General features: G+C 40.5%; 1 protein-coding gene across 1 annotated transcript; it reads left to right on the forward strand.

The window, feature by feature from the left end:
• The first annotated feature begins 405 nt into the window (after nucleotides 1-405).
• Nucleotides 406-24,681, forward strand: shcbp1 (SHC SH2-domain binding protein 1). Its single transcript, XM_078401644.1, has 14 exons — nucleotides 406-525; nucleotides 3,676-3,729; nucleotides 4,983-5,150; nucleotides 5,809-5,924; nucleotides 8,692-8,900; nucleotides 13,579-13,674; nucleotides 15,859-16,092; nucleotides 16,463-16,637; nucleotides 19,446-19,566; nucleotides 21,142-21,273; nucleotides 21,594-21,712; nucleotides 22,684-22,770; nucleotides 23,673-23,817; nucleotides 24,326-24,681. The coding sequence occupies exons 1-14, from the start codon at nucleotides 417-419 to the stop codon at nucleotides 24,679-24,681; spliced, it is 2,121 nt and encodes a 706-aa protein (XP_078257770.1). The 5' UTR covers nucleotides 406-416.
• Nucleotides 24,682-25,717: the final 1,036 nt, after the last annotated feature.

Here is a 25,717-nt window from a genome sequence, read left to right on the forward strand (position 1 = left end):
GTACATGGTCACAGTACATGGTCACAGTACATGGTCACAGTACATGGTCACAGTACATGGTCACAGAGGTTTGGAGGGATTATGGTAGGTGCCAATGTGACAGATGCCAACATCCCACGGCCAAGAGCCGCTTGGTCCACCTGGCTCCCTCCACCGCCCCCTGCTGGCGGATAGCTGTCCGGACGTGGCGGGGCGGGGCGGCAACGGCTTGCCGCGCGGGAGAAGTTTGAATCTGGAGCGGCCCAACTGCCGGCGGCAGCGCGCAGAGAGGGAGAGAGAGAGAGAGAGAGAGGAATAATAGTGCGAAGGGGGTAACAGCGCGCGCCCTAGAAGCGCGTGTCAGGGGGACGGTGCGCGCCCCCGAGGCGGGAGGGGACGGAGCACGCCCCCGAGGCGGGAGGGGACGGAGCGCGGCCATGTCCGAGCGACTGGAGGGAGCGGCCGCCCCGGCCGGGGAAGAAGCGGAAAGACGGGCGGAGTGTGCGGGTCTGGGCGGCGGGGACCAGGCGGTGGAGGTTGCGGAAGGTGAGTACAAGGGTCCGGGGGTGCGAGGTCCCGGGGATGCGGGGTCGTGCAGGGGATGTGGCAGGTGGGTGCGGGGATCGGACGGTGATGTCCCCTCACAGCTGGCAGACATCCAGCTGTCCGGCAGATGTTGCCACCGCTGGGCGATCAGACACAACACACACACACAGACATTGCGCTTGGGCAACTTACACCCCAGCGGTATGAACATTTTGACTTCTCTAACTTCAAGTAACCCTCTCTCTCGCCGTCTTTCCAGTTCTCAGTCTGTCCCCCTGATTAAATTTTATCTCCCGAAACTTCGTTGTCACCTTTTCGTAACTAACAAATGATCTATTCTACATTTCCCTTCAGCCCCACCCCATGGCTTTGATGTCTCGTTCGCACACCGTACCCTTCCATATCTCTGACTGTCTCTCCTCCTCCCCTGACTCTCAGTCTGAAGAAGGGTCTCGACCCGAAACATCACCCACTCCTTCTCTCCAGAGGTGCTGCCTGTCCCGCTGAGTTACTCCAGCATTTTGTGTCTTAACTCCAGAAGGAATTTGGGAGCAACTTGTTCACGCCGTTGACCAGAGCGTGGTTATTGCCCCTGGAATTCAGGATAATCTGGGTAACGTGATGGAAAACCCCTCCACTTTTGGTAGAAAGACGAGGCTCGTTTAGAGAATAATTGCTACAATGTCGTGATTGTAATGTTGGATAATGTAAAATGCAAAAATGTGTATTTTGTTAACTGATTTATGTCACTGTTGTTTTATCTTTTAAAAAAAGTAGCATTTAATCATAAAAGTTGCTTTAATTTTTATTAGAATCTGAGATTTCTGCTAGACTTTCTTTCCCTATTGTAAATTATTTTCCATCGCCTTATTCTTAATATATTTTAAATTTAATTGTCATGATTTTGCTTGCAGTCTTGTTCTGCCCTCTCTATTTCTTCTTTTGACATTTTGTCATAAAGACATATAGTGACAATATTAGTACATTTATGATTCCAGATATGTTGGCTGCTGTTCTTAGCATTTACAGTTATTATCAACTTAGTCATAGATGTGCAAACTGCTGCTCTAGGTATCAAGTGGCACTGGGAACCTCGATAATATAGCCATTTCAATCTAACGGTTTACACTTATGAGAAAAGATTAGAAGTAGGAATACATTATGCAGATTCTCAAACCCGTTCTGCCATTCAGTAAAATCATGATTTTTCCTTTGGCCCAATTCCATTTGCCATTCCTTATTTGCTGGTAATTTTGTAGGTAAACCCTTTTTGGGTTAGAGTCTCTAAGTATTAACTCAGACATTCTTAATGGCCTTGCAGCATTGGCATTTCATGCGAGGAACATATGATGAGCGTTTGACGGCACTGGGCCTGTACTCGCTGGAGTTTAGAAGAATGAGGGAGGACCTAATTGAAACATACTGAATAGGGAGAGGCTTGGATAGAGTGGATGTGCAGAGGATGTGTCCACTAGTGGGAGTGTCTAGGACAAGAGATTAAAGCGTCAGATTTAAAGGACGTTCTTTTGGAAAAGAGATGAGGAGGAATTACTTTAGTCAGAGGGTGGTGAATCTGTGGAATTCTTTGCCACAGAAGGCTGTGGAGGCTGTCCATGGATATTTTTAAGGCATAGATAGATAGATTCTTGATAAGTACGGGTGTCAGTGGTTATGGGGAGAAGGCAGGAGAATGGGGTTAGGTGGGAGATTTAGATCAGCCATGTTTGAATTGCGGAGTAGATTTGATGGAACGAATGGCCTAATTCTGCTCCTATCACTTATGATCTTATAAAAATGTTGGAAATGGTGCAAAACACAAAGCGCTGGTGTTACTCAGCAGGTCAGGTACCATCTCTAATGTTGGAAATTGCTTTACTAAAACCTGGCTGTAATTATCGTCTGGGTAGTAGTCAATCACTTCTGAAATGTCACAATATATTTGCTGGCTGAGAAAAGCCTGAAAAAGCTCAGGGGATATCAGCATAGATATTTGTTTATGTTCAAGAGGGAGTACAGAGTAGGGAGAAAGATTGGAGAGTGAGGTATGGTCAAATGATGACTTCACCCAATCCTGCTAAACTGGTTCCTCTTTCCTCTCCCTTTGTGCTAACAGCTCTTAATGTTTTCTTATTGCACAAGCTGAGTAATGAGTGTAAGCAAGCTGCTTGATACCTGGTCAATTGATCACCAAGGGCGAGGCAAAGGGGATTTTTGATGTGCAGCAAAAAAGAATTGAAGGGCTTGAGACTACAGAGATGGGATGGGGCAGGCCAGTAGAGGAATTTGAACATTGTGACAATTTTGTCGTACATTTTTAAAGTTTACTAGAGAAGGGCCTAAACCTCTCCTGCATTGGTCTAGCACCCTCCCGTCCCCACTCCCCCGTTCCCCTCCCCTCCCTCTCACCCACTCCATCTCCCCTTATCCCCACTCCTTCCCTCCCCCATACCCACTCCACCCCCCCTCAACCCCCCCTTATCCCCCACTCACCCACTCCATCCCCCCTTGAGGTGGCGGCTGTGAATTTGAGCTTGATGGAGTTTATAATATTGATGGTTGTTACTGTGAGTTATCTTGGCTGAAAACTGACGCCCAAAAGAGGTGTTAGAGGACAGCTCTTTTTTATTGTGTAGGAAGGAACTAGCAGATGCTAGTTTACACCGATGATAGACACAAAATGCTGGAGTAACTCAGCGGGACAGAAGGAATGGGCGACGTTTCGGATCGGGGCCTCCATGTTACACCACCTGCAGCCCTGTCACCATCCACAAAATGCTGCTGGGTATGCATAAAGATGCTCCAGCAAAATGTCTCCAAATCTGTTCCAATTATGTGCAGTTGCAGGTAGTGATCCAAGGGCATGGCTCTTTCCAATATATACATTTTTATGTATTGAAAGCTGTTCTTTTCTAATATGTTCTTTTATAGTTAATGCTGAAAAATGGATTCACGTAACGTCTTGAGTATGACCATTTAGCTCTCACAGCTCCCTCCTACTTTCATTAATTTCAATGAATTGATGTCCCCAATAGTTACAGAATGATGGTGACGGTTATAGATACTCCTCGAACTATGATATTTTGATTTTAAAATATGTTATTTTATTAATACTAGAGAATGCTAATGCAACTTCTTAACTATTTCCTGCAGTTGACTGTGATGTGCCTGATGAGTCTAATGGATCTATTGATCAAGTATCTATACGTAAGTATCAAGCAGAATGGGGAGTTGTGAATTTCAGGCAAATTACTTTCAGGTATAGATTATTTTAAGTTGATTCTGCAAGATTTTATGTCGGCCATGTTTAAAGAACAAGCTAAAGGCAAAAAAAACCTTCAGAAGCTGAGCATCTGCAATAGCAAGTCAGATTGCACCCTGAAGAAAGAAAGTCAGCTACTGTTTCAAGGGCAACTATTATTTCCTAAACATAATTCTTGGCAGACTCTGTAGGTAAATACTGTTGGTGCATTAATATTATAATATTATAGGGGAAAAATGGGTTATTGATAGCTGTTGGACCTGATCTTGTGTACCATCACTTGACTTGTTATCAAGTCCGGGGTAGATCAGCGGCATGCTGAGGATGACTGGATGCATCTAACATCTACAGTACCTTCAACTTTATCCCTGGGATGCAAGGCAACCCAATTTATTTCACAGGTTTGAAGCAAATGTGGAGAGGGGTAGTTTGTGAGAAATGTTACTTTATTTTAATGTTTTGAATTATTTGTTTGTAATTTTAGATATTCTGAAATATATTTATTTTTAAATTCAATTGCCACTTTAATTTATGTATATCTATTTGAATAGCTTTACCGAATGCTTTTTACCATTGGGTTGTACTGCAACTCTACAGCATTTGGTGCTGCTGATGTGGCTTCCTTTACACCGGCAAGACCAAGCATAGACTATGCTGCTGCTTTGCTGAATGGTTAAGCCCTGTCGGCCAAGGGCGTCACTTGCCCAAGTCACCCTGCTCCTTTACCCTCCTTCATACACTCATCTCCCATCCCAGAATCTTTCATTTCTCCTTCAACCCCCATTTTTACTGCTCCCTTTCCCCCATTCCACCCTTCCCTTCCTCCTATATACCTCCCCCTGGCTTTATATTTCATTTTTCTCTCCTTATCGGACACTCTTTTCACCTCTAACCTTTATCACTAACTCCACCCATCTGCCAATCAAACTCCCTCTGCCCTCGCCTATATGCACCTCTCACTTGTCAGGCTCTGTCCTGCCCCCACCTCTCTTTTCTAGCTTTCTCTCCCCCCCTCCAACTACAATCAGTGTGAAGAAAGGTCCCAGCCCAAAACATCACCTATCCATTCCGTCCACAGATGCTGCCTGACCTGCTGAGTTCCTCCAGCCTGTTGTGTTTTGGACCATCTATGTATTCATTCCAACTGTATGTGAGTATGTGCTTGAGAGTAATTAACGCTTTTTAAAATTATATCCAGGTCTTTTTCAAGATCAAGAGGAAAGTCATGCCAATTGTGACAATTCTAACAAAGGCATAGCTTTGAAAAGAATTTTCAATGGGAGAAGGTCCAGTTTTCCAGAAGTTGTTGAGACAACCCAACTGTCATACTATGAAAGATATAAGGCTTACCAGGACTACATCTTGGGTATGTAATCGTATTCAATTGTATTTAAACTTTTTTTATTCTAAAAGTGATAAGGTAGATGCTACATAGAGATCTAAATCTTTAAAATGAAAAACATGTACTGTAGCTACTGGGTGGTGTTTAACTCAATAATGACAGTTAAAAGCAACAAAAGAGGTAGGTATGCAATCAAGACCAGAGAAGGGAGAATAGTTCCTACATCAGTATTTAGAAACACTTAAATAATTTGACAGTTACAGAGTTGCATATCTGGTAGTGAAAGGAATTGTGAGTATTGTCCTAAAGTGTGCATCCAAGTGATGTAAAATTCTGTGGCACATTGCTGTGCTGATGAAATACAGTTATCCGGGCTGCAAAGATGTCCCGAAATTTGTAATTGATATTTTGGAGAGATAATTGAAGAGAAGATTTAAAATTTTAAAAATAATCATTTTTAATAATTGGGTGATATCTATTATTAAAGTGCATTTTACAAAATAAATGAGATAGATTTGAAAAATGGCACCCGATTACTTATGTCAATATTTATTTCTCAATTGTTCTCACACTGCAAAATGTTGGATAAAACTCTTGAAATGAATTACAGTTAGCAATCAAAATTTTGAAGTCATTGAGAATCTGCTTTTAATAGCTTGATTGTCACTCTTTTAACCAAAAGGTGATACAAAGCCATCAGAAGTACAGGATTTCATAGCAGAATATTTGGAAAAAGTTATCGAACCATATGGATGGCAAGCAATCTGGTCCAATGATATGTTTGAGGTGCTTGTTGAGGTAAATAACTCATTGGAATTTTTGTGGTAACTACTGCATTTTGATATTTCTCGTTCTTGATGACATTTATGAATCCTATATTAACTTTAGTATGTATATATTCTCCAAGATCCAATGGGCCGTGGTTATTCCAATACGACTGTTTTTCTTTGCTATGTTAATCAAAAATTTGTGTATATACGTGTATATATATTTCGATTTAGTATGTTCCCGAACAACAGCCAAAATGGTACACGATAGCGCAACAATTTTAGCACCACCTTGATCACCATTGTCTTGTGGTTCAACTGGTTGTTATATTTTAAAAGTTTTTCACTTTTTAAAAATCACCTTTTCAAAGCTTAAAAAAATCACGTTTCCATTTTTCCTGGCTGTCAGCCGCTTTCGACGTCACAATGGGACCCGCCCGAGTGACGGGAGTGGCGGCAAATGGGGGGGGGTTGTTCCCTCCCTTTTCCACCTGCCCTGGCCATCAGCCGTGTTCGACGTCACAATGGGACGCGTCCGAGTGGTGGCCAATGAGGGTGGGAGGCGGCCCCTCCCTTTTCCCCCTTTGCTGGCCGTCAGCCAAGTTCGAACTCACAATCGAACCGCCCAAGTGGCGGTCAATGTGGGGGGGGGGGGCGGCCCCTCCCTTTTCCACCTGCCCTGCCCGTCAACCGTGTTTGATGTCACAAAGGGATCCGCCCAAGTGACGGGGGGGGTGCCCATCTTCCCGCTCAAAGCAACCGTAGAGCTGCTGCTGAGCCGTCGAGCTGCCGCTGCTTCTGAACCGTCGAGGGGGGAGGGGGAGTGCCGGAGAGCCCCTAAGAGTGGAGGGGGGTGGGTGAGAGTGGCGGCAAATGGGGGGGGGCTACACCAATGTAGGAGAGCTTTGGGCCCAACGGGTCTATCCTGTTCTTGTACATTACTGAAACTCTCATCTTGTTTGTGGATAGATTTGTTCTCGAAATACAGCCAAAACGGTACACGATAATGCAACAATTTTAGGCCCACCCTACTCACCATTCCCCTGAGGTCTCAGTACATCAAGTTTTGTTACTTTTTAAAAACAATTAACTTAATATACTTTAATAAATGCGCTCCCCCACCGGGAGGACCGGCGCCCGTCCCGGTGTGCCCCGCGCCTGACCTTCCTCTCGTGGTGCAGTGCGGCGGCAGAGAGTCAAACAAGGTGGCCGTCGCCACCGAGCTGCCACTGCACTTCCACCTGTAACCATAACTGGGTCTATGGCTCGCGATGGACGCCCGGGGCCGACGTGAGTGGTTGCCTCTGCCCTGTTCCCCCTTGCCCGCCCATGGCCCCAGGGGACACTCCCCGGCCGGCAACGGGTCCACGGATCGTCAGTTGGTGGAGGGTTGCTGGCCCCACAGGAGAGGCTTGCACCCAACGGGGGTTGCAGCACCCACAGGAGAGGTTTTCACGGAGGGTTGCCAGGCCCGCAGGAATGTTTTGGATCAGTTGGGGAAGGGTTGCTGGCCACGCAGGAGAGGTTTGCACCCAATGGGGGTTGCCGCGCCCGCAGGAGAGATTTGGACCCAACAGGTCCGCGCCCGTCTAGTTAACTTTAAATTTAAGTCCTTAATATCTCTGCACATTCACTGGCATTGTCATCTTTCCTACGAAGGAAGATACAGCACGGAAACAGGCCTTTCGGTCCACCGAGCCTGCACTGACCAGCGATCCCCACACAGTAACATTATCCTACACACAATAGGGACAATTTACACTTATAACAAGCCAATTAACCTACAAACCTGTATGTCTTTGGAATGTGGAAGGAGATCGAAGATCTTGGAGAAAACCTACGCGGTCAATGTACAAACTCCGTATAGATTGAACCTGGGTCTCCGGTGCTGCAAGCGCTGTAAGGCAGCAACTCTTCCGCTGCGCTACCGCATCGCCCTGTCAATTGAATTGCCATTTCCTTTACTGTGAACTCACTTTCCTGCCATAGAAAGATGCCTAGAGCTTGCAAAGACTGTACTATTAACTGCACTATCATATTGCTCTTTTTTACCTGGAAGTAAATGGAGTGCTTGGCATCTTCTCTAGTTCTCCAGCAGAAAATAACACTTGTGTCTGAGTACAATCTGAAAAGCAGAAATATCGCCTGGATTTATAACTTGAACTGTGAATTTCCCTTCGGGAGGTGCGAACTCCATTTTTCTTTACAATTGTCACAGAGCTGACAAATGCAGAGTTATTTAGAACAGTACATTGATGGTGTGTGTTGCTCATTGTGTGACCTATCTGGTTTTCGTCTCATTGAAAGGCTCATCTTGTGAAATGGGTTTAATATTACCTCTGGGCTTGACAAAAAGAAGATGGCTGGGGAATAAGGTTAACTAGAGGGTTTCCATAGAAGCAAAAGCATCTAAAAATACAGTTTGGACTGATAGATTAAGTTGAAAGGACAGTTCCATAATTTGCTTAGAAACTAAAACAGTTGACTACAAACATGATACTAATACTGATACTAATTTTAGTTTTAGTCGAAACTTATAAACTATGAGACAAAATCTTGAGCTTTATCATGTTCCCTGGGATTAGATTATCATTTTTGGCTCCCAGTTTATACTTCACTTAGAAGAATACCTTGAGAGACCTCAGCATAGTCCATCATTTTGTCTTAATTTGGTCATTGTGATCAAATATTTGATGCTTATATTAACCATTACATGATCAAAAATATAATTTTGCATTCTAAACTGGTCAAACATATTTAGAAAATAATACACTTAGTTTGTATCAAAACAATTTCAGGTGACTGATTTGGAGACTTCAAACCTCAGAGCAGTGGTAAAACTAACAGAACCATTCCGTTATGAGTCTGAAACATATTCTCTGAACATGGAAGGAATGGAAGGTTTCCTTGAAGCAACAAATCACCTTGTCCCCCTACAAGAACTATACGTGGCTTTTGATGAGTCGGGAGAATTTGATCAAACGGCCCTCGCTATTGAACATCTCAGGTAATAGATTTAATTTTTTTTTAAATTGCATTTTCCAAACAAACAAGTATTCAAACCATTGTATATTCGTGATCAGTCTCTCGCTTTTATTTTGTGCCATTATTGGAAAATTATTGAAATTATATTCTGTAGCTTGTTGGACAGTAGAAGAGTTGTATTATTTTAACAAAGGCTCATTATACATGTTAAATGTGGTGCATGGTACTTAATCGAGGACCACTTACACCCTGATCTTCTCTCCTGTCCCATCGGGCAGAAGCTCAAAAAGCTTAAAAGATCTTATCACCAGATTCAGGAACGTGTTCTTCCAGTAAGAGAATCAAAGTAAAGGCCTGTCCCACTTGGGCGATTTTAAGGCGACTGCCGGTGACTAGGCTGTTGCCGACAGTTCGCTGGGGTGTCGCGGGCATGAGCGTGAGGAGTCTTCAAAGAATCGTAGTGGATCTTGGCAGGTCGCTGAGAAATTAACCAGATTGAAATTTCTCGGCGACAGCTGGCTTGTCGCCAGGTATCGTTGCTTATTGCGGGCACGGTCGCATGATGTTCCCAGGTTTGCTAGGTTGTCGCAGATGCATTTAGAAGCACGTAATATTAAATTAAGTAAAGTCATTTGAAGATACCATAAAATACTTGTGTTTAACCAATTTATTTACCGTCAGGACATTTGACAGGTAGAATGGAGGCGACGGTCAGGTAAGCGTGGGAATTTTGCGATGTTTATGGCCATCAGCGATTACTTTTAAAGTAGGCTCCCAACCCAGATATGCAACCCAGAAACCAGATATGCATCTCCCGTACATTTTCAAAGAATGCCCACACTCCGCACAATAATCCATTTAACCAAGTTTAAAATTAAATTTCTTAATGCTGCTATTAGTAAACTGGAAGTCAATCCAGTTTATGCCTTGTTATCGTGAAGTCAAGTCAAGTCAAGTCAAATTTATTTGTCACATACACATACACGATGTGCAGTGAAATGAAAGTGGCAATGCCTGCGGGTTGTGCACAAAAAGAATTACAGTTACAGCATATAAATAAAGTTAATAAGTTACTATTAGTGTCGACAAAAATTTAGTTTCTGGGGTTATAAAAGTTGACAGTCCTGATGGCCTGTGGGAAGAAGCTCCGTCTCATCCTCTCCGTTTTCACAGCGTGACAGCGGAGGCGTTTGCCTGATCGTAGCATCTGGAACAGTCCGTTACTGGGGTGGCAGGGGTCCCTCATGATCTTGCTTGCTCTGGATCTGCACCTCCTGATGTATAGGTCCTGCAGGGGGACGCACTACTCTCTGCAGGGCCATCCTGTCCTGGGCAGAGCTGTTCCCAAACCAGACTGTAATGTTGCCGGACAGGATGCTCTCTACAGCCCCAGAGTAGAAGCAATGAAGGATCCTCAGAGACACTCTGAATTTCCTCAGTTGTCTAAGGTGGTAAAGGCGCTGCTTAACCTTACCCACCAGTGCGGCAATGTGCGTTGCCCACGTCAGATCCTCTGCGATGCGGACTCCCAAGTATTTAAAACTGCTCACCCTAACCACAATAGACCCATTTATCTCCAGTGGCGTGTACGTCCTTGGATGTTTAGCCCTTCTGAAGTCCACAATCAGCTCCTTTGTTTTAGTGACATTCAAGAGGAGGCTATTGTCCTGACACCAGAGTGCCAGATCGGCCACCTCCTCCCGGTAGGCCTTTTCATCGTTGTTGGAGATCCGGCCCACCACCACAGTGTCATCAGCAAACTTGATGGTGGAGTTTGAGCTGAACCTGTGTGTACAGGGAGTACAGTAGAGGGCTAAGGACACAGCCCTGGGGGGATCCTATGTTCAGGGTGAGGGAGCTAGATGTGTGTTCCCCCATCCTGACCACTTGGGGCCTGGCAGTGAGAAAGTCCAGGACCCAGGCACACAGAGGGGTGCTAAGCCCCAGTTCCAGCAGCTTCTCAACCAGTCTGCTGGGGACTATTGTGTTGAATGCTGAACTAAAGTCAATGAACAGCATCCTCACATAGCCCCCCTGGCTGTCCAGATGAGAGAGAGCGGTGTGTAGAACCTGGGAGACCGCATCATCCGTGGACCTGTTCGGACGGTATGCGAACTGTAGTGGGTCCATGTTGCGAGGAAGGAGGGTGCAGATGTGCTTCTTGACTAGCCTCTCAAAGCATTTCATGACAACCGAGGTGAGGGCCACCGGTCGGTAGTCATTTAAACACGCTGGAGAGGCATTCTTTGGCACCGGTACAATGATGGATCTTTTGAAGCATGCAGGGACCACGGACTTTGCCAAGGAGAGGTTGAATATTGTGGTGAGCACTGGAGCAAGCTGAGTAGCACAAGACTTTAGTACTCGCCCAGATATACCATCTGGGCCTCCAGCTTTCCTCGTGTTCACACGCGTCAGAGCCCACCTCACCTCATGCTCGGACACCGAGAATGTGTGCACATCCCCGGCGGTGGATCCCCCTCCAGCCTCGCTAGCCAGCGCCCCTTCGGTGCTGTTTTTAGTCGGCGAGCTGGTGGTGTTACCCGTCTCAAACCGTGCATAAAAAGAGTTCAGGTCATCAGCTAAGGAGGAGCCGGCACTTCCGGTTGAGGGGGTGCTGGACCTGTAGCTAGTTATAGTCCGTAGCCCCTGCCAAAGGCGCCTGGTGTCCTGCTGCTCCATCTGTGACTCCATCTTGTCCCGGTACCTCCTTTTTGCATCCTTCACTGCCCTTCGCAGTCGGTAGGACTCTCCCTTGTAGTCGTCCATGTTGCCGGATGCCAGACCGGAGTTGTAAGCAGCGGTGCGAGCATTCAAGGCCACGCGAATAGACCTGTCCACCCAGGGTTTTTGGTTAGGGAAGATACTGACCCTTACCGTGGGGATGATGGTATCGGCTATTGTGGCAATGAAGTCCGTAACCGCTTCCGCAAACTCATTTACGTCTCTGGAACTTGCTTGGAACATGTTCCAGTCGACTTCGCTCAGTGCATCCTGCAGCATGTCCTCTGAATGGTCAGCCCACCGCTTTACGTCCCTCATCACTGTCGCTTCCTGTACTATCCGTTGTTTGTACTCCTGCAGCAGGAAAATGGCAGCGTGGTCAGATTTCCCAAAAGGAGGGAGAGAAACGGCCTTGTAGCCTTTCCTGAACCGTGTGTAGCAGTGGTCCAAAGTTCTTTCCCCCCTGGTGACACACGTAATGTGTTGGTAGAAGTTGGGCATGACCTTTTTGAGATTTCCCCTATTGAAGTCTCCAGCCACCAGCCACCAGCACAGCCGCATCAGGGTTCTTGTTTTGGTGTTGACACAACACATCATGTAGGGTGGACAGTGCCACGTCGGTGTCCGCATGCGGTGGGATATAGACGGCTGTGATGATCACCGAGCTGAACTCCCGGGGTAGATAGAATGGTCGGCATAAGATAGTTAGATGTTCCAGGTCCGGCGAGCAGGAACGAGAAAGCGTCTTAATATTTCCAGGATTACACCAGTTATTATTGGTCAAGAAGCAGACTCCTCCGCCCTTGGATTTCCCGGATTCTTCCGTTCTGTCCGCCCGGAAAACAGTGAAGGACTCGGATGGGCAGATCACCTGGTCAGGCACCAGCGGGGTCAGCCATGTTTCAGTCAGACAAAGGATGTTACAAAGCTTGGTTTTCAAGTAACCCGGGCAAGATGTTATATTTCAAAACTCTCAAGTAATTACAGACTTGTCAGTGATTTCAGCGAAAATTAGGACGCAGGAGAAGCATTGATAAGCGTGGTAATTTAGCGATGTTTCCGAAGAGGGTGTAATCTCTTAGCCAGGGGCATTGTCGTGGTCATTGTCGTAGGGTAAAAGAAAATTTTGGCGATCTGCTACGACTTGACAGTCGCCGGCAGTCGCCTAAAAAAATGCCCAAGTGGGACAGGCCCTTAAGAGAATCAGTTCAAACTATTCAAAGTAGAATCAAAACTACCTTATATGATCAATTTGATGTTTTCAGCTTATCAATGAATTAGTTTATGTATTTAACTTTTAATATAATTAATTGCAAGTAGTGTGAATTGCTTTGACACAAAAAGCCGGAGTAACTCAGCGGGACAGGCAGCATCTCTGGAGAGAAGGAACCAAACGCAGACTGGGCGATCGTTTCGCGGAACACCTTCGCTCAGCCCGCCTGAACCAACCTGATCTCCCGGTTGCTGGACACTTTAATTCTACCTCCCATTCATACACAGACCGTTTTGTCCTCAGGTCTCCTCTATTGTCAGAGTGAGTGAGGCTACACGCAAATTGGAGGAACAGCATCTCATATTTCGCTTGGGCAGCTTGCAGCCCAAAGTTATGAATATTGATTTCTCTCATTTCAGGTAGCCTCAGCATTCCCTCTCTCTATCCCTCCCTCCCCCACCCAAGTCGCACTAGCTTCTCATTTTCACTATACAAACAGCTTACAATGGCCTGTTTCCTTTATCATCTTTACTTTTTCATTCATCGTTCTTTATTTCTCCACATCACCATCAATATCTCGTTTCCCTTATCCCTAACTGGTCTGAAGAAGGGTCTTGACTCAAAATGTCGCCCATTCCTTCTCCAGAGATGCTGCCTGGCCCGCTGAGTTACTCCGGCTTTTTGGGTCTTATCTTCTGTTTAAACCAGCATCTGCAGTTCCTTCTTACACAGTGTGAATTGCTTAATGTTCTTTTCGTTGCAGATTTTTCTTCCAACATATTTGGAGAATCTGGGATGAAGATGACGAAGATGATGATTTTGATTACTTTGTCAGATGTTGTGAACCAAGATTAAAGCTGTAGGTATATATTGTCTAAATTTAATGTAGGCTATATGTTGCCAGATATTGAGACGTTATTCAGCTATTTTAGTGATAATATATATCATGTTATTTCTGATGACTGGATAAATTATCTCAAAGTTTGGAATAGTTTTTAGGAATTGTGATTATGATTTCTCATCTTGGTTCAAATAGAAATTGTAAACTTGATTTAAAAATATATATATATTTGTGAGGGACAAGGTTGTTGGTGGCAAAGTCAGCATATTGCCTATGCCTACTTTCCTCCTGCATTTAGAGACTATAGTTACTTAAGTGAACCTGACTTAAGTTACCAACTTCTGTTACCTCACAGTCACCAGATTTATTGAATTACCTGAATTCAAATTCTAGCTGATGTGCTGGGACTCAAACTTGCATCTCCAGATCAATAGTTGAGCTTCTCGATACTAATCCTATAACTTAACCACTAAGGTGTTGTAACCTCAAAATGGGTTCAGATTTGTAAATCCCATAGTAACATTGCTCTGATTCCTTACAGGGCAGAAATCAATTAACTGAGATGCAAGAATCTGCACTTCCCCACTATGGGTCACCTACACTACTGTAAAAATTAAATACATTTAGTACATTTGAGTTAAAAATATAGTATTCCACTTTCAGTATCGGCTTTCTATATGGTTAATTTTAAAGAAACTTTGAACATTATCAATAATAAACAATCATTCTTGAATTTGAATTTAGTCTTTTATTTGTTTAATCATATCATATCATATCATATATATACAGCCGGAAACAGGCCTTTTCGGCCCTCCAAGTCCGTGCCGCCCAGCGATCCCCGCACATTAACACTATCCTACACCCACTAGGGACAATTTTTACATTTACCCAGCCAATTAACCTACATACCTGTACGTCTTTGGAGTGTGGGAGGATATTTAAATGTTAACCAATTGTTCTTAAGTATACTTGTTGGTGATATAGATGGAATGAATTTTGGTTTGTGTGAACTTTATAATTAATTCATAGCTGTATTATATTCTTCACATTCTTGCACTCTACATCTCATTCCACTCAGAGGCACATACTCTGCACCATTGTGAGCATCACTGTTCATTAGCTTTTTTATAATTTGACTGATTCTTGACACCAGATGGTGCTCTAAGCAAACTGAAATTTGATCTGCTTTTGACGACAACACTATTTTTAACCTGCTTGATTAAAGGGGATTTTAATAAATGAATTGCAGGATTTCTGCATTTTGCCTTAATAATGTTATCTATTGTTTTTCACTCTGACGCCAACTTTTTCTTTCTTTGCCCTGGTTAAAACGGTCATGCCACATTATCCCAGTGCCATGTGCTTCTGGCTCTGTCCTATGTTCTTATTTAAGATTTGAGAATGAATTTTAACAGTGTTTTTAGACAGTGGGCATCATATGCTGGTGTGGTCCATCCATGTATTGATATCTAGCAGCTGATGTTAGCTGGCTTTATGGTCTCGCTTGTAGCTTGTACTACTGTTGACAATCTTCAATGCAGGCTATTTTCAAACAAATGAAAGGTTGAATTGGTTTTGTTTATTTTGTGTGGCTTGGTTCCTCACTTAATCAACTCAATGAAATTGTGTCTTTATATGGAAACAGGATTGCAGAAGTTGGCACCTGAACTTGATTCTTGATCAACAAACACAGCAAACATCATTAAAATATAAAACTAAACTGTAGCAATTTCACATTTGGAAAATTTTGAAACTTAGTTGCATTGGATTGGCTGAATCTGCATTCTGCAATATTCACATAATGTACAATAAAACTTCATTAATCAGGCACAATGGGGACTAGCAGATTTTTCAAACTAATGGATATTGTTTCTATTAATGCCCCAATGTACTTAACATGTTTTAATGTTACATTGTATTATAATAAATTTTCAAGAAACCCAGTAAATTTAAAGAGTGATCAGAGTCCCAGTGACTTAGGAGGAAGCACAGTAAAACATTTAGCCAGGTGAAAAGGCATTGGGAGTACCTAATAGTCTGTTACTAAATTATTGAAGTTTTACTATATCATTTAACAGTAACCTAATAAACTGAAAATATTTGTTACTGCAGTAATAAAGGCATGTAGATGTTTTTGTTCAGTGCTGGTAACACAAGATAATTTGTACTAATGGAGACAGCATTAATTTCTTTTCAATTCAGGTATTATGATATTCTTGAGGACCGCGTTCCTGTTGATCTCATTGCTGAATATAATCAGTTGTTGTCTAAGTGTGAGGAGACGTACAAAGAATTTATAAAAGTGAGAAATTATATCTCTACTAGTGATTCTGAATCTGAATCGAACAATGTTTCTATGGTGGAAGGTGTTAAACTTTGTGACGAGCTGGACAAGCTAAAATATAAACTTCGAATAATGGAGTCTCCACTTTACAGGTAATCCTTACTTTGATTCAGTCTTCTACAAATGATATGCTTTTCCAGTTAGCATTTAAAGTAATACATTTTTTAAATAATTACAAATTTATAAGTATTACCACTAATACTTATGCAATGACAATTTTTCATTACGTCAGCCAGTCTTTTGGCCTGCATTCCATTTAATAATGACATGTATATGATTACATATTATATCCCACAAAGGGAATAATATAATATAAATGACTGGACCTACCTCCGATTTCAAAATATTGACATGGAAAGAACATGGTTGGGTAAACACAACAGAGAAATGTGTATAAAGCTTTGCTTAGCTGAAATTTCTGTGCTTCAAAATCAGTAACCGTTAAGAAAAATGATCTTCTAGGTATGTGCTACGCCAGGATGGCTATGGATTGCCAGGAAAGCAGGCCAAAGGAATTCGCCCATCAGGTGAAACAATGATCCATGTTGTTTCAAGCTCCATGACTATTACTCTTCTGACGTCTTTGTTGAAGGAGAAACTAAGCCCAGACTCTTTTATTCAGGAACAAGCAATGGAGGTAATGATTTTCACTGACCATTTAGGCAATGCAATTTTAGTTGAATAAACATTGAGTGATTGACTTTGATTATTATAATGTAAAGTGCTTAGCCTTGTGAAACAGTTTAAAATAGTATTTCTTTGGCATCAGAAGAATGTCTGATAGTTGTAGAAAAGTATTTACTTTTACTATATTGTTGTTATGTAGGTGCAAATGCCATATTGTTTTTAACAAACTGATTTATGGAATACTAAAATTCGGGAACACTTGAGTGGACAGTTTAGCAATTTTTTAACTGGCAAGAATTTCATGTAAGTGGCAAGTTCATAACTGTCTTGTTGGTAAATTAATTTTTACCCAAAACAGATTACAGTATGTATTTAATTAGTTAAGTGGCATAAAGGTTCAAAAACTGCATGGCATAGCCTAAAATTGGAATGATCTTGTAATGGTAATGCTTATGAATTTGCAATTATTTAACATTTTCATTCCTTTCAATATTAACCTGACAAGCATAACATAGTTTGTAATAGGACATTGTGTGACAGTGCCCTCCATAATATTCGGGACAAAGATCCATCATTTATTTATTTGCCTCTGTACTCCACAATTTGAGATTTGTAATAGAAAAAAAATCACATGTGGTTAAAGTGCACATTGTCAGATTTTAATAAAGGCCATTTTTATACATTTTGGGTTCACCATGTAGAAATTACAGCAGTGTTTATACATAATCCCTCCCATTTCAGGGCATTGTAATGTTTGGGACACAGCAATGTCATGTAAATGAAAGTCGTCATGTTTAGTATTTTGTTGCATATCCTTTGCATGCCATGACTGCTTGAAGTGTGTGAATCATGGACATCACCAGTTGCTGGGTGTCTTATCTGATGATGCCCTGCCAGGCCTGTATTGCAGCCAACTTTAGCTTTTGCTCGTTTTGTCCCCTTCAATTTTCTCTTCAGCATATAAAAGGCATGCTCAATTGAATTCAGATCGGGTGATTGAATTGACCATTTTTTAGCTTTGGAAAAACTCCTTTGTTGCTTTAGCAGTATGTTTGGGATCATTGTCTTGCTGTAGATTGAACCGCTGGCCAATGAGTTTTGAGGCGTTTGTCTGAACTTGAGCAGATAGAATGTGTCTATACACTTTAAAATTCATTATGCTACTACCATCAGCTGTTGTATCATCAATGAAGATAAGTGAGCCAGTACCTTCAACAGTCATACATGCCCAGGCCATAACACCCCCACACCCGTGTTTCACAGCTGAGGTGGTATGCTTTAGATCTTGGGCAGTTCCTTCTCTCCTCCATACTTTGCTCTTGCCATCACTCTGATATAAGTTAATCTTTGTCTCTCCTGTCCACAAGACCTTTTTCCAGAACTGTGGGTTGCTCTTTTAAGTACTTCTTGGAAAACCGTAACCTGCCATCCTATTTTTGTGGCTAACCAGTGGTTTGCATCTTGCAGTGTAGCCTCTGTATTTCTGTTCATGAAATCTTCTGCGGACAGTGGTCATTGACAAATCCACATCTGACTCCTGAAGAGTGTTTCTGATCTGTCGGACAGGTGTTTGGGGATTTTTCTTTATTATAGAGAGAATTCATCTGTCATCAGCTGTGGAGGTCTTCCTTGGCCTGACAGTTCCTTTGCGATTAGTAAGCTCACCAGTGCTCTCTTTCTTCTTAATAAAGCTCATAACGGTTGATTTTGGTAAACCCAAGGTTTGGCTGATGTCTCTTAACAGTTTTATTCTTGTTTCTCAGTCTCATAATGGCTTCTTTGACTTTCATTGGCACAACTTTGGTCCTCATGTTGATAAACAGCAATAAAATGTTCCAAAGGTGATGGAAAGTCTGGAGGAAAGATTAGGTGCTGAGAGTTCTCTTATACCTGCATTAAGGAGGCATTTAAACACACCCGAGCAATTACAAAAGCCTGTGAAGCCATGTGTTCCAAACATTATGGTGTCCTGAAATGGGGGGACGATGTATAAACACAGCTGTAATTTCCACATGGTGAAACCAAAATGTATAAAAATACCCTTTAATAAAATCTGACAATGTGCACTTTAACCACACGTGATTTTTTCTATTACAAATCTCAAATTGTGGAGTAAAGAGGCAAATAAATAAATAGGTCTTTGTCCCAAACATTATGGAGGGCACTGTAGTTGTGTCAGAGTCAGACTTGCCTCTAAAATGGCTGTAGGGAAAAGAAACAACAAAGCCTCATCACCAGCTTTGTCCCTGACATTCAGGGATATTCAATATCATTGATCAATTAAGAAAAAATAAAATGTTTTTAAAATTGATTGCATTTAAATAATTAAAAACATCAAAATAAACATACTTTCCATTCATCGATTGTTGCTGCCGTTACACTAACTCTATCCTGGCGGCAGCAAAAATACTGGGCACTTCAGCCAGCTTGCTTTCTTTGTTGGGCCTCCACAAATTCAGCAGGCCTCTGCTGTGTGCAAGCTGTGAAGATGCGAATGTCAATTAGGGTTAAATGTTGGCGGTGGAGCTGTTGGCATTTTCCAACATCCTCTGATGCCAAATAGCTTTGTTGGGAAGTATTTGATGTTTCTTTCATTTGTAGGTCTAATCATCAAATGTTCAGCATTTTAGAGCCTTCAGGAAAATATTTTCACCCAGGGTTAGTATAAATAAATTTGAAAGGAACAAAGGACCACATGATACTTGCCTAATGAAGGGAGCCTGTAGCTTACTGGTATAGGAAATGCTTTATATTGATGTGGAATATGTTTTGAATGTACAAGTAAATGATTTACTTTAACTACTTTTTCTTCTGTCAGTTTCATAGCGACCCACTTGCAGCAATAAATGCATGTTATGAAGGAGATATTGTTATTATCTGTCCTGGTCGTTACAGCGTGAATGGCTATTTCAGAATTGCTGATTCCATTCAAATAGAAGGTAAGGGCAATACGAAAAATATATTGCACCACAGCAGGTTTTCTCTACCACATATATGAGGAAAGGGATGATAATGTGTATATAGGTTTGGGTTTATTATTATCACATACTGAGGTACAGTGAAAAGCTTTGTTTTGCATGCTATCCAAACAGATAGGATGCGGCACGGTGGTTAAGCAGTAGAGTTGCTGCCTTACAGCGCCAGAGACCCGGGTTCGATCCTGACTAAGGTGCTCTTATGTATGGAGTTTGTACGTCTTCCCTGTAACCTCCGTGAGTTTTCTCTCACACTAAAGACGTACAGGTTTGTAGGTGAATTCGTTTTGGTAAAAATTGAAAAATGTCCCGAGTGTATAGTGTGTGCTAGTGTAACAAGGATCACTGGTCGGCACAGATTTGGTGGGTCAAAGGGCCTGTTTTCCCCACTGTATCTCTAAACTAATCTCAAAAAAGATAATTGATACCATCAAGTCAAACTCAAGTACGATAGAGCATAGGGGAAATATAACAGCCTGCTTGCTTCCTGTTTGGACAATGGATGGAGGATGTGTCAACAGCTGGCAAAAGTAATTTGTGATGGAGGACGAAATCTATAGCATCTGTCTCCCAGTTTTTAGTTGGAGAGAATTGTTGCTCATTTTTGTTGCACACCTGACTAATAGCTTGATCATTTTAAAACAAGCTGATTACCTGAGAGGCAGCGGTGGTAGAGCTGGGTATTTTATGCGTACCAATACATTACAGATATTCAGCACAAATTTGGGTCACTTTGAACTCTGAAGATCTCAAATACTTACATTTATATGATAATTTCTAAAAATCTTTGGGTGATTTTCTCAAAGTACTTCCATAAATTAATAAGACAGTTTTCTGCCGGTCTGATATTAATTCAATAACTGCAGCTAAATATGAATAGTTTTGAGGAGGTAGTGTTTGAAAGGTATGGTTTGTTATTTTTGGGAAGATATTATTTGGAAATATAATTGAATTAGTTGGAGAAATCTGTCTGATAGCGGTAAGAGTAGTATGAGTTAATATTCATGCAAAGATCAGTTCAAGTTTGTATTCCTGTGACTTTAACACTATATTGCTATCATTGTGCTTGTGCATTGAGTGATAACATACAAACTTACAGATATCAATGAAATCAAAAGGGTTAAACTCCTGGTCAATTTGTTTTGATTTGTTGCTTTCCATGTCAATGTTCTTTAGTCCTATTCATCAAAGTCATGATTGTGGTTATTTTTATACCTGTACTTGCCTTTCTGTCCTTCAAACCTTGTCTGACTTTTATTTTTTATTTTTATTAAGTTTGGTTCTAAATTAGCTTTCTGTGGATGAATGAACATGACCATCACCAATTATTTTCATCTTGTGTCCAGCTATGTTTGTTGGAATGATATTATTTGAATTGATCATCTTTTGCAGCGATATTTGTCTTGACATACTTTTATGATTAATACTGCAATCATTTTCCTGGGATTGTGGTTGTGATGTATAAGGTCTCTTGTCTTGTTAATTTGCAGGCCAGAGGAATCATGTGCTTGCTGTTCTGTTTTCTTTCCCACTGCCTAGGGTATGGACTTCCTGATGACATTGTTCTAGTGGAAGAAGGCAAAGGAGATGCCTTTGTTGAGTGCACAGCTAGTTGTGTCAAAATATCCAATTTGAAAATTATTCAGCACGATGCTACAGAAGGTATTTTATGTAAGTATGATATAATTTTGCATAATGTGTGTAAGGGCAAAACAATCTAGGACTTTTAAAAATATTAAATAATTACTAGATGCCCATTATTTTAGTTCTACTCAGTTGAACTATAAAGCAAAGGCTTCAATTTGCTTCATGATTGATGCTTGATTATTCTTATGTCTTAAACATGTTAACATTTTCATGTTCTTTTTTTTACTTAACACATTAATTATTGTATTATTATCATTGAAATATAAAACAAGTATTTTAGTTTTGGACTCTGCTGAAAAATATTGGTCTTGCATTCAACTAACTTAGTTATTTTAATTACCTAGGTGTTCGTAAAGGCAAGACTATTCTTGAGAGCTGTGTACTACAATGTGATTCTACAGGCGTTGTGCTGAGAACCTCAGCAGAACTGCATATGAAAAACTGTGACGTATATGGAGCAAAGGTATAGTCTAATAGCATATTCAGAATTGTAACTATTTCAACATTGTTTTAGCTTTCAACATATTGTGCTGCAGTAGGAAATTTCAACTTGATTAAAGTATAAAATACCATTCAAATCTTGATTTTTATACAATTTGTGGTTAAATATTAATTTAGTTGTGCGCTGCCATATGAAGAGATGAGACGGGTGTATCTTACATGACCAGTGTAGTGTAGATTAACCTAGTCTTCTTTTCTTCTTCTGTTCTTTTGGTCTTGAAGTTATGTAGGGAAGCATCAAAAGTGTTAATTTCTTCTGTATATTTTTACAAAAAATATGAATTTACATGTTACATGCAGACTCAAAAATAGTATTTACTTCTTGAAAACAAGTTATAAATTTCATTTTTTTGTTAACAGTATTTTAACCAAAGGAAATATTTATGAATAACTTGTACAAATAGGAAATGCTGGAAACGCGGCCTTTGGGAAGAGAAACTCTTCAGAGCAGGAAAAAAACCAGTTCCTATTGGGCCATATTTTATAAAGGCAGTGGAGAGGTTAATTTTTAAATTCTCAAAATATTTCCATAATCAAGTAACTTAAAAAAAAATGCTATCTTGAGGAATGAGTTTAAAAACAAAGAGCAAAATTCCCCTACTATTTAGCACGTCAAAATTAAGTACATGCCACCTCATTTAATTCCAATAGTCAACTGTCAAAGCAAGAACTAGGTCACAAAAAGCAAAACTCCAATAGATTAAGATTTTATTTCCTCCAAAAGTTAAACCAGAGTAGACGTAAAAGAACACAATTGGTAAGTGCAATATTCATTAAATGTGCTGGATTCAGCCATATGGTATTGAAATAAAATGTAAGAAAAGAGTGCTATATGAGACATATCAATGTGTGTGAATTGAAAGTTTGAATGCATCTAAGCTGGAAGGCTTTGTCACCGCTAAAGCAAAAGATTAACATTATCATTTTCCACAGGGGGCAGGCATTGAAATTTACCCTAGCAGTACATGTGAGCTGTTTGGCAATGATATACATCACTGCAAGGAGGGAATACTTATTAAGGTAAGTTCAGTAGTACTTAAAGAACAGTACAGCAGTCGTAACATGCAATTATATAACAATTAAATGTGAAGAAAGCAATCCATTCTCAAAATAGAAATGAGACGAGAGATTTAAATAAAAGAAGATAGTTAGCCAGACATTTGATCAAAAAATGTGCTTGCAATAGATAATGATGGAAAAAGAGAATGTGTAGGGAAATTTTCTATGATTGGAGCTTGAATTAAATAACAACAAATAAAAATGGTTTCTTAATGAGGCAGGCACTATTGAAACAATCATATTGGCATTACTACCAAAAACTGTCTATTGTACATTGGTAATGTAGCAGATTTAAAAAAATCCTTATCTCTTCCTGTTCATTTTTATATATTTAAACAATTATCATTAATAATGAAAGTTTTGGATTTTTGTTTAATATCATGAAATCATTTTTCAACTTGCCAATTGAGCAGTGCTGTTTGTGGATTGACCGTCTGCATTAGTGAAATATGATTTTCATCTTCATTTCATTAGGGTGATTTCAGCAATCAACCTGTTACTGTGTTTTTATGCCCAAGGGTTTAAAACCTTATTTTTGCAACTTCTGGAATATTTACTTGAACACGTCAAGTAACCACCGGGTGGCGCCAGCAATGGCTGCCTCGCCAACAGTCTGTCCTTTCCTTCTTTGTGTTTAAATAGTATGTGTTAAAATATATGTGACAATAAAAGTCCTTTGAAACCTTTGATGGAAAAATAAATAAGTCTTTGCATATCCATACTTTGTTTGGAAAATGTTTTGGTATGTGCCAGAAAGTGTCCAATAACTAGGTGTAACCTGTCCTGAAATTGGATGTAATACATACATGTGGAATACAATGTCGTACAAGAATCATAATGTAATTTATTTGAACTTGTTGCAGAATTTCATGGAAGAATTATATGAGGTGCCAAAAATAACAATGATGAACAATCTTATACATAATCACGAAGACTATGGTATTACAATGTCTAAATTTGCAATAAACTTTACAAAAAAGAAACCATTTTTTGTACTGCATCATACAAGTAAGTGAAAAAGAATGCTTGTAAATGGTGGAACTGCAGATGCTGGTTTACACCAAAGATAGACACAAAATGCTGGAATAACTCAGCGGGACAGGCAATATCTCTGGATAGATGTTTTAAATTGTTTTATTATTGTCAGAATTCATACATATGCAATCTGCATTGGGGCAAAAACAATAAGTGGAATTGTTTATTTGAAGTTTATAACCATCGCAAATCATTGATTATTCTTCAAATTAGTTTTCCACAGTACAGCAATATTTTCTGAATGCTTGGGGAATGAATATTTTATTATTGGTATAATTTATTGAGCACTTCCTCAATGCCAAGTATATTTTTGTAGTTTAATTATAGTCTGGAAATAAAAGTTCATCCTTGTTTACCTGTTGAAAAGTCAGCTCAATTACTTTTAAATTAATATTGAATTACTGTTTTTTTATCATAGCTTGAAAATGCAAAATAAGCAACAAAATAAATCTAAAGGTTTGTTTGTTTTTCTATTCTGTAGGTGACGTGAAGCAAACGACAAATTTACAACGTGATTTAAATGAACAAAATTCGGAGTTAAATTCTGGCAGTTGTGTTACGCAGCAAGTACCAGATTTATTAATTGAGGAGTGTGATCCTGCTGCGAGTGAAGAAATAGTGGTCTTCAACCCCCTCGATACGGCTGAATGTGATGAGGCAATTACAAATGAACTAATTTCGACTTCGGCAACAAAGAGGGAACAGTCCAGAAGTAGATTAAATGAAACAGCAGACAGTGAGATGGATAACATCATGCCACAAGAAATATTCCCATCCATTGTAGGTAATCATTTTAAGAAAAATGGAAAAGGAAGTTTTGGAATTGTATACTGTTAATTTCATTGTGTTTACAAAATCCTATATATGAAATACATTTGCACATAAATTGTACAGCTGCTTTTAAAAATTTGTATTTCTAAAATCGCACTCACAATTCCCAGCAAATGAAAAAGTGCTTCAATTCTCGATAGTCTTGGCAGTAGGTATTTATAGTCAGATTTATAATCATATCATCATATCATTTAGTCATGAACCTGTTTGTTCAATTAAAAATAGTTGCAGCTGACAGTTCTTCACAAACTGCAAAAAGGCACTTATTATTTTGTCACAGGTCATTTAGCTGTGTAAAATGTAATTTCTATAAAGTTTACAAGGAGTTAATCTCAGAATTTATGACGTCATTGCTGTAAACATTGAGCCCCAAAATGTATAGCACTAGGCAGTCAGCTTCTTTGCTCAAAAGCTCTAACATGCCTAAAGAGTCAGCAGTTAAGGGGTCATTTTATATCCACAATTCCTTTCTATATTTTTTAATATTTGGAGGAAAAAACACAATGCTGGAGGAAGTTTGCTAGTCAGGCAGCTTCTGTGGAGGCAGAGGGTTGATTGACATTTTGGGTCAAAAACCCTGCATTAATCCTGATGTAGGAAAATATTTGAAACGCCGGCCATCCCTCCCCCTTTGCAAATATTGCCTGACCTGCTGAGTTCCTGCAGTAGCTTGCCATATGCTAAAGGTTACAGCCTCTGTAGGCTCTTGGGACTTCATTAATTTCTAATGTGTTTATTTAAAACTGCATTCATTTAGCTAGATTCCATCTACCCTGATTTGGTTCGGGGCCGATGTTTTGCGAATAGTGTATCACCTAACCGACATATCCCATTTGTGGCTAGAAGTAGTTCCTGTCAATTTATTTTTCTTTATCCTCATTGCACAATTATCCTATATTTATATTTGCATGCATGAATTTGTGAATTTATTTATGTTTGTATTGAAGGAAGGAAGATTCCAAATAACCTCGGGTGAAATCATGTAACTTTGCATTAATATTAAATTGATTCCTTGTCGCACTTATGTGGTACATTTCATTGA

This window comes from Rhinoraja longicauda, chromosome 6 (assembly GCF_053455715.1).
Source record: "Rhinoraja longicauda isolate Sanriku21f chromosome 6, sRhiLon1.1, whole genome shotgun sequence".
NCBI lineage: Eukaryota > Metazoa > Chordata > Chondrichthyes > Rajiformes > Arhynchobatidae > Rhinoraja > Rhinoraja longicauda.

Bases quoted from the DNA above. Each gene is read 5' to 3' on its own strand.
- shcbp1 (XM_078401644.1), top strand. From the start codon at position 417: ATGTCCGAGCGACTGGAGGGAGCGGCCGCCCCGGCCGGGGAAGAAGCG. The intron at 526-3,675 runs GTGAGTACAAGG...TATTTCCTGCAG, and splicing joins GGCGGTGGAGGTTGCGGAAG to TTGACTGTGATGTGCCTGAT. The intron at 3,730-4,982 runs GTAAGTATCAAG...AATTATATCCAG, and splicing joins TATTGATCAAGTATCTATAC to GTCTTTTTCAAGATCAAGAG.